The sequence below is a fragment of the Pseudopipra pipra genome, chromosome 1 (genome assembly GCF_036250125.1).
Source record: "Pseudopipra pipra isolate bDixPip1 chromosome 1, bDixPip1.hap1, whole genome shotgun sequence".
Lineage (NCBI taxonomy): Eukaryota > Metazoa > Chordata > Aves > Passeriformes > Pipridae > Pseudopipra > Pseudopipra pipra.
In genome coordinates, this window is record NC_087549.1 from 98,518,651 (window position 1) to 98,533,709 (window position 15,059).

Genomic DNA, 15,059 nt, shown 5'->3' on the forward strand with positions numbered 1-15,059 from the left:
TGCATAGCTACTATTCAGATACTCCTCTGAGACCTTTTATTGTCTGTACATGCAAAAAGCTCTTTGAGAATTAGCTGCTTCTCTTAAAAGAGCTGAAGATTTCTAAAAGAACTTACTTTAATTGCTTGGTGTCATTTAAACCCTACAATCATTTTCAACTATAAGTATGTGTTGATGAAGCACATCTCCTACACACCCTGATCGTGGCACCATAACAGTTGGAGTCCAAAGTGTGCCCTTCATCTAAACCAGCGGGAGGGCTGAACTGGACTTTGGTAGAGAAAGACAACAGCATACACCTTACACGCACATCCATTCCGTACAGAAGCCAAGGTAGAAAGTCTAGCATGCAGCATAAGTATTTGTATTATAGACATTTTACCTTGATTACACAGCACAATTATAGAGCAACTATGCATAAATATGCTTTGGTATAGAAGAACAGTTTTTATTCAAGATTGAAACAGAGAGATTTCAGATTAAAACCTATGGTACTTAAATGATTCTGCATTGACATACATATGTATCAAACTAAGTAACTTGCTGGCAAGTAGTGGCTTATCCTAAAATTATTAATAAATCTCTTGCAAAACTACTGGATTAGACACTTCCAAAAAAATCCAGCTCTGCTAGCATCAAAGCCAGTATGATAGTAACTACTTTAATAACCAACTAACTAACTAAATTAAACCCTGTCAGTCACTTTTGAAAATTCCAGCAATAGGGTTAAATTTCAGGGTCCAAATTTAGCTAGTTATTTATTTTATTGAGTCAACATTTACACACCTAGCACATTTTGGAAAATACATAGCTGAGATTCAGTTTTTATGGTGCAACTTCGAAAACTAAAATACTTTTTAAGCATCCATATTGTAATCATCTATTTAACTCTTTTTCCCTTGACTTGAAACTTTGTGTGATCTTTCATGTATGGAAAGAGTATCTTCTGAAGACACTGTGAGCAAACTAAAAGCATGGCTCAAGATCTTCTAAGCCAGAAAGGGACATGAAATATCAAATACCTTCCAAACCTCTTAAATGATGCTAAAAAGTCATGATGATTTTTACCGAAATTGAAGACACTTAGGAATATAGACTGAGTTCATACTACTCCAGAATTTATCAACTTTTTGTATTGAATTTCTTTTTTTTTATTTGTAAGTTCATAAAGAAAAATGAGTGTGAATCACTGTGCAGAATCTCAGACCATCTGAGACCAGACACTCCCAGTCCCACTGCTCCTCCACAGGAGGCAATGGGAGGCAGGAACAGCAGAGAAGAGCTTTCACTCAATTTGTAACCAAGTTAATGAGGTACAGACAGTTTATTTTGGAATACGCCTCTCTTAGTTAACACAGCCTCATAGAATACTTTATGAGAGAGAATGTCTACCTTTTGAATAGGTCAAAACAGACCCTAAAATTAAATGCAAATTTTGCTTGTCACACTAATGGAAAGGACTTTATCATCAATGATATTGATACACTCATGTCATTAGTATTCATACACTCATGAAGCTTGTAATTTCTACAAAGTTAATGTAGTCCCCAGAAATCTGGCTACAAACAGGTATCTCAGAGAAAATGGATATTTTCCTTAAACAGACTGGAAGTGCACAATATTTAAAATTCCCAGCAGATGCTCGACAATAGAGGGGAGAAGTTGAGCTGATATATTACAATAAAGCTTAAAGCAACTAAATCTAAGAGATTAAAATTAAGTGAGGGAGTGAGCAAAAAAATACTTTTACTTAGTTTATTAGTTTCAAAAATGTACTTCAGAGGAGCCTCATTTAATGTACCAGAGTTACCAATTTAAAAGGTATCTTTTATAGTGTAAAGTGTCAGGAACCAAGACTTCCTAGAAGCTACATCATTCGTTTTTGTTCTTATAATTTAGCTTAAATTTTTGGCAGAGCTTCATAAATATCCCAGGAGCACATATTTACTTCTTTTCTTGAATGCATGTGAACTGCAAAAGTAATCTTGTTTTTCCTGAAGAACAAATTATAACATTTCAAAAGACTGGCATCGGAACAACACTGGCCATTTCTCTTGTCAAATGGTTATCACTATGCTGATGCTACAGCTAACAGAAGCATGGCCAGTGGTTAAAGGTTAATTGTTGTTTGCTTTCTTTAGCTGCTTAGCTTTCCTGGACTAGTGTTGAGATGTATTTATAGCTATTAGAAAGAAAACAACACTAAGCTTAAAATCTTGTCTATGGTGGCATGCCAATAACAGTACTCTATCTCATATACTAGCAGTTGTCCCAGCTAAACTGCAAAACAAATTACATTACCTCTTGATGTGTTATACATGCTTGTATTTACCAAGTACATTAAAAAGGTCCACATTTACTTTCAGTTACCACAACAACTACCAAGATGATGCCTACATGTTTTCACTTGATTCACAGGGCTTGTGGGTTAGCCTCAAAGCCAGCTTTATGTGAGAGCAGAGCAAGCACAGAATACGTGGTAGAACTCTCTGTGAAGAACTTTTCTTGTGGAGGTATAAAAAGAAACTGGGCTGATAGCCCTTCTACCCATCATGGAAGTCCTAATCATTTGTAAAACAGAACTATCAGTCTTTTCCAAAGCCCAGCATGGTGCATTGAAGGCATTCCCTTAACTTCTACACTAGGAGTGTGTATCACAGCTAACTGTGCAAATCAAAGTCAAACTGGAGCAGATAATTACAAAACAAAGTTCAAAAGAAATATAAAAGTTTCAGCATCTTGTTCTTTACCCCTCTATAAGAGGCTCTAAATCACATTAGGATGTTGTGCACGAAGCAGTTTTAATGATCTGAATACTACAGGCCACTCAACTACCCTTCTATACCTCTGCATTGTTCTTCTTGATGAGGAAGTTCTTTGCTTTTTAAACAAAGCGATATATTAGAGAAAAGACTTTTAAAACTCTATCAATAAACGCATTCAAACTGCTTGGGGCAGCGGTGTGTGTCACCCCTCAACCTCCTTCTCTCTGAACTAGACAAACCCAGCATCCTCAGCCACTCGTTGCAGGACATCCCTTCGAGCCACCTCCCCAGTTCTGGTGCCATTCAAGCACCTTCACATCCTTGTTAAATGGTAAGGCCCAGAACTGCACACAGTACTCAAGATGAGACCACATCAACACTAAATACACCTTATAAAGCAGGTTTATTATTAGACAATGCCAGACAGTATCAAATCACCAAGAATCAATTTCAAACTGAAGTCATTAAATTTAAATTTTTCACATTTAAATGTAAGACCAAAAATGTTTTCATTTACAATATTGCTTAGAAATTAGCAAATATTTACATCATCTTCAGTGTTTAAAGAAAATGTGTTAGATTGCTAAATTTTATTCAAAATTTTATAAATAAATGAGTGATCAAAGGTGATGTTTTGGTTTTTTCAATCAAAAGTGCTATCAAACTTTGAACCTAATACTATTAACTGAAATTTCACATTGTCCTCAACAGGTACTTAAAATCTGGAAAGCAAGAATTGATGCCATTAAAAGGAAAGAAACTGATTCTTTAGTTTTTACAAGACACTTACATTAAAAATTTACTGCAGAAATTATCCAATTGATTGCAAACATGGTGAATTGTTACAGCATTAAAATATAAATGTCTGAACTCATAAAACTGATTTTAACCCCTTCAATCATCAATGCTTAAGTAACAGTAAGGTAATTTTCTCTGGATAGAGCTTAAGCAATGTTAACTATTATTTCACAGACAGCTTCTCGCTTACTTAATTTCATTTATTCCCCAGCAGGGTTTTTGGAATATGCAATTCATTTTAACACTTTCCCTTTCACAAGAGACAAAAGGTAACATCTATACATTCAAGAAAATCTGCCAAACTTCTGGTGGTTTTAGAAAATTACATACTGCTTCATGAAACAAAAGGAAAATTTACTAGGATGTATGTTTAATCAATAACTAATTAATACAACTTAACACAACAGACTCTACAAACAGACAAGTTAGAAGTCGTTGCTGTGTACAATAATGTCACACACAGAAGGGCACAGAGAGGAACAGACAAAGCACTTGCACTTCAAGCGAGCTTCTTACCACAGCTCCAGCTGGTGTGAAAAGTTAGCATGACATGAGAGGCTCTACCAATTCAACCCACAGATCAATAAAATGCAGGGTTCTCTTGAGAAAGGTACAGTGAAAACTCCCATAAGGCTGTTTTTCCAGTGCCCCTTTCACAGACCTCAGCAGCAGTCACGAAGGCTGAAATAACACTCTGTGGAGAATTATGTTAGCATTGCAGAAATTCCAGATGCCTTTACAGCATTTTAAAAAGACCTATGAATTACTGTGAAACAAAGGGATTCAATCCAACATAAGGCTTAAGAATTCAACAAGGGGAAAAATAGGTCCAGAAGTTAACTTCTAACAGAGGAGCATTTAGGGACTATTCCACATACTAAAAAATGTTACTAACAACACTATCCAAATCAAAAGTGATTTTCTTCTCTGGCACCATTTATCTGCTGCAAAGTTTAAGATTTTTGAAGACCTGTAATGATCAAGCTTTCAAGACAGCTTTAGGCTTAAACCATATCAAATCTATTTTAGGAACTTAGAATCAGCTTTACAATCACACTTAAAAGAAAAATACCATCCTCAAAGACAGCAAGACAAAACTCAAGCTACACACTGCTGTGGTGGAAAAAGGATAAGCAAATATATACCCAGTTGAAACAAAATCACAGAATCACAGAATATTGAGTTGGAAGAGACCCATAAGGATCATCGAGTCCAACTCTTAATGAATGGCCCTTACAGGGATCAAACCCACAACCTTGGTGGATTTCTGATGCAAGTACTAAAGCAGTATCTTGATATACTCAAATTTTCAGATTCACAAATCTACAGAAACACTGTTTCAAAGGGATTAATTAGAAAAAAGCCAACTAAACTGTGTCTGTGATATCTTCAGTGCATTAATCTTTCTAAAATGTAGTACAAAGTGATATTTAGCAATTTATCATTGCCATATTTAGCAATGATTTACAAGCAAACTATTCTTTTTACCTGTATCTAGAGCAGCTAGTAGACTAGGAGTGTAGACTCCTTATAATCCATTAGTCTAACAAGCAAATGAAAAGGTCTACACTCTACCCCAAATCCAAGCAGACCATCAAACCTGTCCATGTAGGGCAGAGAGCAGTTTTGCAGGTCTGGACACTTCAGTTTCTTAGCCCTTTTACACTACACCGAGGATGGGCAGCAAGCCTGTTGCAAAATCCAAAATGGTATTTCCAAACCATTAGAGCGAGTTCATAATGATGCTACATGCAGGCTCACATCCTGAAAATTACAGGATGGAAAAAAAATTTGTGGAGTTAAGTACATGACACAACTTAAATTAAAAATTACAGTGCTGCTAAATGTAACTAAAATTCAGGTTTTAGCTGTAGGTTAAAAATTAATTTAACTATTTGTTTTAGTTTAGTTTTAAAATTTAGATTAGTTAAAACTCCAGTTTTAACTTAAAAAATCAATTTTTACTTTTAATTTAGCTAAAATATCAGTTCAAATTTACTGTTAACCACTGTAAAATTACCTCCCAAGTCAGACACCAAAATTTTCCTGTGCAATGAAAACTACAACAGTTTTTGTAGTGTATTGTACATACAAATAAGGCAGGTGAAGATTTGGACAAGCTTTATTCTTCTCTCACATCACAACTTACTTCAGATAGACTGAGTCTGCTCTCCCATAGAATAGCAAAGTGAATGGGAACATCTGGAGCAGTTCAATGCTTTTAAAAATTATTATTTAATAAAGTATGCAAAAAGGATTTCTTCCCCTCTCCTATGTCTGCAGATGCACTGTAGTATGATTTATGATACTGTACTTTGGACCACCTCCAAATATTTATTTTTAATAGAGGAAAGATCTCTGAAGATATTCCAGACATCTGTAATCAGATACTTAGCCACCTTGTTTTTATTTTTTTAATGCTTTGTTTAATGCACAATTCTTTACTGAGCTGATAAGCTATATAAACTCCACGCAAAATGTAAGGCTGTATGAATTGTGTATCTGTGTTGTCCCTACAATATTAGGTGACCTAGACATGTTTTAAGATAATAATTTCAAACACAATAACTTATGCAGGAAGAAGAATTAGAATGAGCTGAAAGCAACATATATTTCAATCTTATGGAAAATACAGTCCCTCCCTTCCTCATGCTGGCCAATTCAGACAGAAATGCATCTCTTGGTCACAGAAATTGAAACAGGCTGCCTCAAATCTTGAATGACTGTGTTCTCCTGCATTCTCCTTTACCTTGATCACATAATTCCTCAACTGCATCTAACATTTTTCTAAAGATGCAAATTGTTACATTTTAACAGTGACAAGGTGAGACATGGGTGACACTAATGGTAGGTTTTAATGAAAATGGGTAAAAACCTTTCTGGTTTCTAAATTTATTAAGATTCTTGCTTTTACAGTTTTCTAGGTAGAAGCAAAACATTGGTTTAGCTTTCCTTCACTACCTAATAAGCACAAACCTTGCGGTAAAAGATGGCTGGTTTGAGAAAGTAAGTCTTACAAACATCTTTAACAGTAGACTGAGTCATGTGTTATTAGGCATGAAAGAATATACAGAGAGTGAAATAAAGGGGGAACATAAGGCTGCAGATAAAAGCTTATGTACACACATCAAAATTTCTCCATGCTACAAACTTCCTGTCATTTAAAATTAAACACTATTGCAGCACTCTGTTATTAGTAAACAGCAACTCCCCTGACTACCAGAAACTCACCTCCGCATAACTCAGCTCACATAAAAGATAAAAATTGGAAAAATCTTAACATACAGTGCAATCATTCACACGTACCACTGAAGGAAAAAAGCAGTCACCAGCCACTGTTTTACATGGTTCATAAAGATACCTCCTAGGAAAAGAAACTCAACAATCACTGTCTGCTTCTTCCTATTTTCAAAAACACTGACCAGTTAACCCAAGACATCATTTTAGACAGAACCCAGAACTCTGCTGCATGGGCAGTCAGTAGTTTGTGCCATGTTGGCCTATGCTAAGGGAATATGTGTATAAAAACATCTAAGAAGCAGCATGAAAGGAGAGGTAGCTGCCTATCTGTCAATCAGTGCAGAATCATATGAGCGGAGGCAAGAATGCACTATAATGTACATCCCAGCTGACACACACACAGTTCATTCTTAAGCTTATTCTTCCAGCTTTGTGGGGCACTGGAAACATGCACATGCCTTTTAAGGCATACATTTTCTGCATGTTCATGCAGGAGACCAGATATCTCTACCATCCTCTTGGAATTCAGCCTCAAATTAGGCACATGCATATCACGCATCCTGTCAATCCCATTCACCTCCAGCACTGTTCGCTCCCACTCATTCAGAATATCTCATTTGTCCATTCAACCTCATTCAGACCATTCAGTCCTGATTTGCCAACTCCCTCCATCACAGGCAAATTCATTCTCTTAATATACTTGTTAGGTCAAGGACTGTTTAAGTCACGGGGTATAGAGCTTCCCCTAAAACCTGACTGTGTAAGATCAACCATTGTGAGCAACTGCTGTTCTGGCTATGCTTTATTCATGGCTATTTCTTCATCTCCATAGCAGCCAGCATTTCTTTGTGCTATCAGTTACAGCTCCTGTGCCACAGTAGTTTAAATAGCTAATTAACTGCCTTGGAGATTCTCCTGCTTATCTTAACTCTATAAAATTCTATGAGGCTACTCCAAGGTAAGATAAACCACATCCAACACATTCAGGATTATGGCCACTCCTCCCAGCTTTACAAACTTGCTGAGGAGGCACTCTACCCCTTCATCCAAGTCATCAGTAAATTAAACAAGACTAGACTCAGTACTTGATCCCTGAGCTACAGGCATCCAACTAGACTGTGCCAATGATCACAACCTTCTGAGACCTGACTTGCAGACAGTTCTCAATCCAGTGACTCAGATCAATGGTGTATCAAGGGAAAAACACTCCAGTGTTCCTAATTCTTAACATTCTTTCAGTTAAATTGCTTTTTCCCTTTGGTGCTTTGTGCACACCATGCACAAATGATTCTGTTATATATCAATGGGGTAAGTCCAGATTCGTAAATAAATACATTCTACAGCATTTGGAAAATCAGTGTGTGCTGGTGAACTCCCAGTCTCAAGCAGAGGTGACAGCACGCCACATATGTGTTGTTTTACCTTTGGAACCATGAGCAGGTTTAAAATCAAACTCTTGCTAGTCTGAACTGAATGTTACTTGCAGAAGTCAGAAATAGAACATTTTAGCACTTGACATAAAGACAAACTTTAAAAAATTATTATTATTATTATTGTGCTAAAACTACACAAAGTAATTAATTTTTTTTAAAAATATTGTTTAAGGGCTGTTCTTATGTTGCTTCCTGACTATTAATTCTCTAAAACAAATCCTCTTCCAGAACATGCCCCAAGGACACTGGTCTTTATTTACTTGACTTTAAAAATGGAAGTGACTCCTACTTCCTCTGGGAGATGACCAGAATTTTTGAGAAAAATTCAAATATCTCTTTTTAGCTTCATATATTTAAACACAGAACTGTAAAAGGTGGCTTATTCTGAGCGACCTTTTTATCCCCTTCACTAGATTTACTGTATATAAGGAGAAGAGTTCTCTCCTGCTGAAAAAAATCTCAATTTGTCCATCAGCTAATAATTTGAAAAGATTCAAGAGAATTACAAACTAATTAATGCCACAAAATGGATATCATTTATTAAAAATAAGCAGTGAAGCATCTCACATATATGCATCATGGATTTCTGGACTTCTTTAGTCCTCAGTTACCCTCCTAAACAGAAAATTGTGATTCCTCCTTCTCTACAAGCATCCCATCCTTAATCACTGTAAGGCCTGCACATTAAAAGAAACCACACAGTAGTTAGGCACATTCATCGTTGATTGGTTTAGCATATCCTACAGGGCTTGAGCTGAAGCAGCTCATTTGTGTTCAATGAGGCCACTGGCACATCTTCTGTCATGTCAGCTCCTCAAATCATGGAGACACAAGCTATTCTTTCATTGCACCATGACTGGAGACAGGAAGAGGGAGAAGAGGAAGATGGAAGGGGAGGAAGGAAGGTAAGGGGATATGTCCTGCCAGAGGAATTAGACCACATAGGCTCTTCAAACATGACAGTAAGACCAGCAAGAGCTTGTTTGTCATAAATTTTAGCTACACCATTAACAACAGGTTTCAGTGAACTTAGCCAGAGGCAGACTACTCATCCTTTTGCAAAGCTGCTAGTTCTAGTAGCATTACTTAGGCAATATATTCAGCGAGTGTTGCATGTTTAATTCCACCAATTGATTTCTACAGTCATTTCAGAACCAGAGATAACAAGCAAGCACTGGGGCGTGTGAATTTTTAAACAGAAAAAGGTCTCAGAAAGAGCATGTTTTAAAATACTTTACTGGAAAATATTACATTATTTATAGAAATATTGCATAAAAAATTTAATGCCAGCAGCATTGCACTAAACTTGAACATAAAGCTGTTGGAGCTTTTTCTCCTACTTTAAATGGAAAAAATGAAAAAAAAACTATAGATGCCTTCGAAAAATGTCTCAATGTACAAATTCTGCTCCCTTAAACTTACAGCAGCAAAAAATCCCAACTGATGATCCATAACAGATAAGAACTTGCTGACCAGTATTTTTTTCAAGCAAAAAACCAAGTACTCACAAAACTCACTTATCTTACATCAATTCGATTCCATAATATCTTGGATTGTTACGTAAAGAGATAATCATCCTCAAAGTTTTAAGTCATGACCCGGTCCTGCTGTACCATATCATGAACACACGGGTGCTAGAAAAAGCATTATGTTCAGAAAATATTACAGCTTACCATGCCGGGAGTGATTCCTGTTTGTGACCTCTAATTTGCCACGGCCTACAGGACTAATCTCAAGCTCTTCCACATTTACATCAAGGCTGGCAAAGCCATTTACTTGATTTCCGTCGCTGGTGACAGTGTTAATGCGGGTTGGGATAGGTTCAAAGGTAGGGTCTAACTCCAAGATCAGCCGGTTCAGTTGTTCAATGGACTGATCAATATCCAGAGTTGGAGAAGCTGGCAAGTCCCCAGCATTCTGTCCTAGATTCAGACCATTTGTGTTCCTTTGAGGCACTGGCCTTGACTTAAAACTCTCAGCACTTGCATGTTCCTCAGTTTCTGCAGCACCCAGCATACTTCCTAGTCCTCTCTGCACAGCATCTCTGCTGCTGGAGCCACGTGTTGGCGTGTCTGGGACTCGAGATTGGCTCTGGACATTGCCCAAATTCTCCACAGCATTATGAATGCCAACCCTAATTTCATTCTCTGGGGCAAAACCATATTGGTGAGCAGTGACTATCTGCTGCTGGCGCACCCAAGTCTGAGTAGAGTAGTTACTTGGGCCATAGGCTTGAGGATGGGCTGAGGCAGAAGGATTCCGTTGCAATTGCTGAGTTGACTTTGGCTCAGTTCTTGAAAATCTCTCATAGAGGAGATCCACACCAATTCCCAGGTCTGCAGCAAAAGCATTGTGATGCTCTTCCCCAGCATTACTTCCAAAGCCATCTGAAAGCAGTGAGTTCTGACTGCTCTTGTGACAACTAAAGTTCCCTAGGTGGGTGGAGTGCTGCCCTTCTGAGGAAGACAAAGTTCCAATGCTGTCCACACTGTGAAGGTCATGATTAGGCATTTCATCATCCAGAATATCAGTCTCCCTGTCCTTCACTTTGGTGACTCCATTCATGTGAACTTGAGCTGGCACTGTGTGGTAAGTCCCACTGTACTTGCTTTGAGCATCAGTCATATCCTTGGTGGTGTTCATAGAACCCTCCAGACCAAAGCCATTAAGGAGCTGGTCCAGTTCTGCCTTCTCTTGTGGGCTCAGACCACATTTGACTCCTGGCATACGGTGTTCCTCAGTCTTGTCTGTCCTGATGGAAGCTGTGGAGTGTCCTGAATCACTACCAACAGACAGGGTATGATCACTGTGATCAGGACTGCCAGTCACAGGAGCACCCTGAGCAACACCAGGGATGTTGCTGTCTGAAGAACTCTTCTTTCTCACTTTTGCATAGAGACTGCCATCAATGGGACCTTGGGTATGCAGCACTGTGGAGAGATAAGTGAAAAGAAAGGGAGACATAAGGAGAAGGCATGATATAAGGATTTTGACTGGTGTCATACCACATGAAGTATTGCTAACACTAATGGTATTGTTTACTCTACAGCAAACCACCAATGGCATTATCTTCTTTCATTTTACATTTCAATTTATAACAGTTTTCTAGATTAAAATACAACATGCCATTTATAGATCAAGATCAAATATAATTCACTCTTTTTATGCTGTTTTGAATGCATATTTATAGCTCCACAAACTCTTCATATTAGTTTGAAGAATCACACTATTACAGCACTAGAAATTTGAGTGGTAGCTACTATGCATTCCATTCAGAGCAAGAACGGTACGAACCTATCAGCAATACTTGCCTTTAATATACATATTATACTAGTTCATGCTATTTGACAGTCCAACTACACTATGAAGAATCATTTTCTCCCTTTCTTGGTGGTGCAAGGACAAAACAAGCTTTCAATCAGAGTTGCAGTCCTCTTCACAAAGGACGCACAAGTAAATATTAGAGTATGAAATTTCTACACGTGTGGAGGATCTAGTATGCGTTTCATGGTTTTGTTTCAAAAAAGGACTAATGAACTCAAGTACATGGCTTCACTGAAGCAATTATATTGACTTTGATCCCAGAACTGTTACTGGTATCTGTAAACCCTGCTGCTTCTTGCTATCTCAAGACATGCATCCTGTATTTTTATTCTGATCTATTGATTTTCTTTCATGCTGCAGCCTGGTCAATAACCAACAAAAAATGAATATAAAACATGCAGCAGAAAGTCAAAAGAATCAAAGTTAAAGATTCAAATGTCAGCCTCAGAATTGTCTCCTACATACATGTTTTATCACACATGTAATATTTTAGATATTATGCTTTATTGCAAATAGAAATCACATAAAATATATACTCAGCAATAACAGCCTTTTCCATGCTGTGATTTCTCATAAACTGTGACTTCTACGACAATGAAGCACACTTGGCATTTCATGTGGAAGTACCGAGTAACTATTAGGTGATGCTTTTCTGTTTGCTTAGTTTTGAGTTTAAAAACTAGAAAAGAAACCAATAAAAACCTGCTTTGTTTGGAGTAGTTGAATATCCTGACACAACATAGACTTGAAGAGGTTACAGTTCTGAACTGGAACACAGTTAAGTAAATACCGAACTTGTATACTTGAACAATTACAAAGTCTTCCTGTCTGACTTTTCTCCTACGCAGTGCTGTAAACCCTTCAGACATGCTAGTCAGTCTCAAATACTTCACACCAGATCAAACATTCTAGCATGCACATTTAGTTCTCCTTGCAGAAATGTTAAGTACAAAAAACCTGTCAAATTCTTAAGTACGGCTATGGAAGCAATGGAAAACCTTTGTGTATGTCCGTCTGTTAGCCCTCCCTGTACCATCACACAGTACCATCCAAGCATAGTAACAGCAGTACAAATAAGACGGACAGACGTCTGTGGACTACTGACCTGAGTGTCTTCCACATGTGCACTCTGTAAGATTCAGAGAAAACCCTGTCCAGTACTTCAACCCCTTCCAGTACTTCAACCCTAATACAAAATTATCAAATTTATTCTGCATGTTGCCTGGAACGCTAAGCAACCACAAACTATTTGGGGGTCTTCCGACTGCGAACTGTACAGCTTCCATTCTGAAGAAGAGATGCGAGTTCATCTTATTAAAAACTCATTTAGGAAAAAAAAAAGAGCAAAAACCACAAACAGAAAATGGAATACAAAGAAACCTACGGCCACATAATTGAATTATAAATATCAAGAATTATTCATCCCCCCTCTTAATGTTTCCACTTAAAGCAAAGAAAGCTTTTTTTAGAAAGCTGGGGTTTTTTCTCTTCAATCTGTATAGTAATGTTACACACAAACTGGAAAATGTACAAAAATAATTCTCAATTTATTTTTAATGGTGTTAAGAATTAGCCCTATTGTGTATAAATATGAACACAGCTTTCAGAGGATAGGGGCTTAGTTGCTTATGATCATTGTTTGCTGTTTACCTATGAAGTATGCAAACTAAAGCAGGTGCTTCTTTCCATTAGATTTCAGATTGGATACAACAACTTTACAATATTCAGGACTTTGTTGGGATTTTGCTTTTTTCAAAGTCTGACTATTTTGCATTTTTTAGAGACTGTTCTTCTTCATACTGCATTTATGTGTTAGTACAAAGCTTAGCCTTTAACTACTTCAAGTATTCTGAGATATCTTTGAAGTAAGTTTAAAAGTATCTTTTTCTGATAAATGTCGAAGTTAAATAGCTGGTTTTGAACTCTCAAATTATCCCATTTCTAAGGCATTTAATTAATTACCACTCAAATCCATGTTTTAATCTGAGCTATAGTTTGTAGTGAACACTGAGATTCTAAAAAGTTTCATGTTTGTCTGAATGGTTAGCATTACCTGTTCAGTGTCAAGGAATGAAGTGGGAATGCTTTGGGCCAGTAAATCAGATGAAAGGAAGAAAAACTCTGCTAGAGGAATTTCCCCCTCCCCTAACCTGTCATGTAGACAAATGAAAATATCTTTTTTGCAAACAGTTTTCCAAAATTACTTAAAAGCATAGATGTCTACTACACTGAAAAATGACACTGTACCCCTTAGAAGTCTGATTGATAAAGAGATACTGGTGGGAACAAGAGTCTTTCTGGGACTTCTCATAGGGTTTGGCTCAGAATGGTCCCCCCAAAAAAACTGCTCAGAACAGAGGCAGCAAACGTAAGAGACTGAAAGGTTCATGGCCAGGAGACAAAAGCTTGGTCTAGAGCTTCAGCAGTAACCATGTTTTTGTTACAATATGGTAATTGTTAAAAATAAAATCTCTGAAATTGGAAATTTTTCTAAAATTACTAGAGCCACTTTATATAAGCAACTGACAACTGTGAGTTGTCTGGGCTTCCCAATTATTACATATGCAAATGAATCACACAAACCTGTCAGAACTGAACACCATGGCTGAAGGGATTATGTCAGCACAATAACATCTTTGTGAAATATTTTGTCACCATAAAAGTGGAAATTAGGTTTTGTGGCATTCAGTGTCTCACCCTACTACCTCAAGATTGCTAGTATGCAGAATACCGGATTAAAATGCCTGAACATCTGTGAACATGAGTACTATCTTACTCAGTGTCAGCCTAAAACTGTTCTTAACCAAGAAAACAACCACTTATTAAGAACAACGTCACAATGAAATAAACCAACAGCTTATATTTTATGCATGCTGCATTGTTATCTGATAAATGTAGATTATTTAAATTGGAAGGAAATGCACATACATGAGAGGAGAATCAAGAACTCAACATGACTAAATGCGCAAGCAGTTTACCAGGATTCCCAGTCCTGCATGAACCATTTAAAGTGAACATTCAGCTATATAAAAAAGAAATTTAAGCTGCATAAGAAAAATGTAATTGGTAAAGTGTGGGAACCAGATGTCTTAAGTATCCGTATCTGAAATTCTGGTCCACTGCCAAGTTTCAAAAATCCCTAAGGCAATTTCTTAAAGCAGTGGTTTCCCAAACAGAGGTCTCACTGGTCACAAGTAGGATGATGAGCCTGGCAGACACTACTTTTGAAATTTATGCTAGAGCTCAAGGAGTCATATTATGTTATATGTCTACAAAAGTGAAGTAAGAAACAGAAAAGTTTGGGACCTGCTGATTTTTGGCTCTGAATTTAAATACCAATGCAATACTGTTAGATGTCACAAGGAAATACCTGTGACTGTAGATCAAAACAATTTACTTGTAACTAGATATCTTGCTCTACTAGACAACTGCCTTTTTAGGAACAAAAAAATTATCACTCTGCATTATAAACAGATGAGAAAGAATAAGACTTGCAGCT

At 37.1% G+C, this 15,059-nt stretch overlaps 1 protein-coding gene across 15 annotated transcripts in view; it reads right to left on the reverse strand.

The window, feature by feature from the left end:
* Nucleotides 1–15,059, reverse strand: part of TNS3 (tensin 3) — a 209,409-nt gene that overhangs the window by 53,489 nt on the left and 140,861 nt on the right. For all 15 annotated transcript variants that reach the window (XM_064667006.1, XM_064667000.1, XM_064667001.1 and 12 more), the window contains one exon: nt 9,910–11,166. In XM_064667006.1, the coding sequence (XP_064523076.1) occupies nt 9,910–11,166 (1,257 nt within the window). The remainder of the gene's footprint in view (nt 1–9,909; nt 11,167–15,059) is intronic.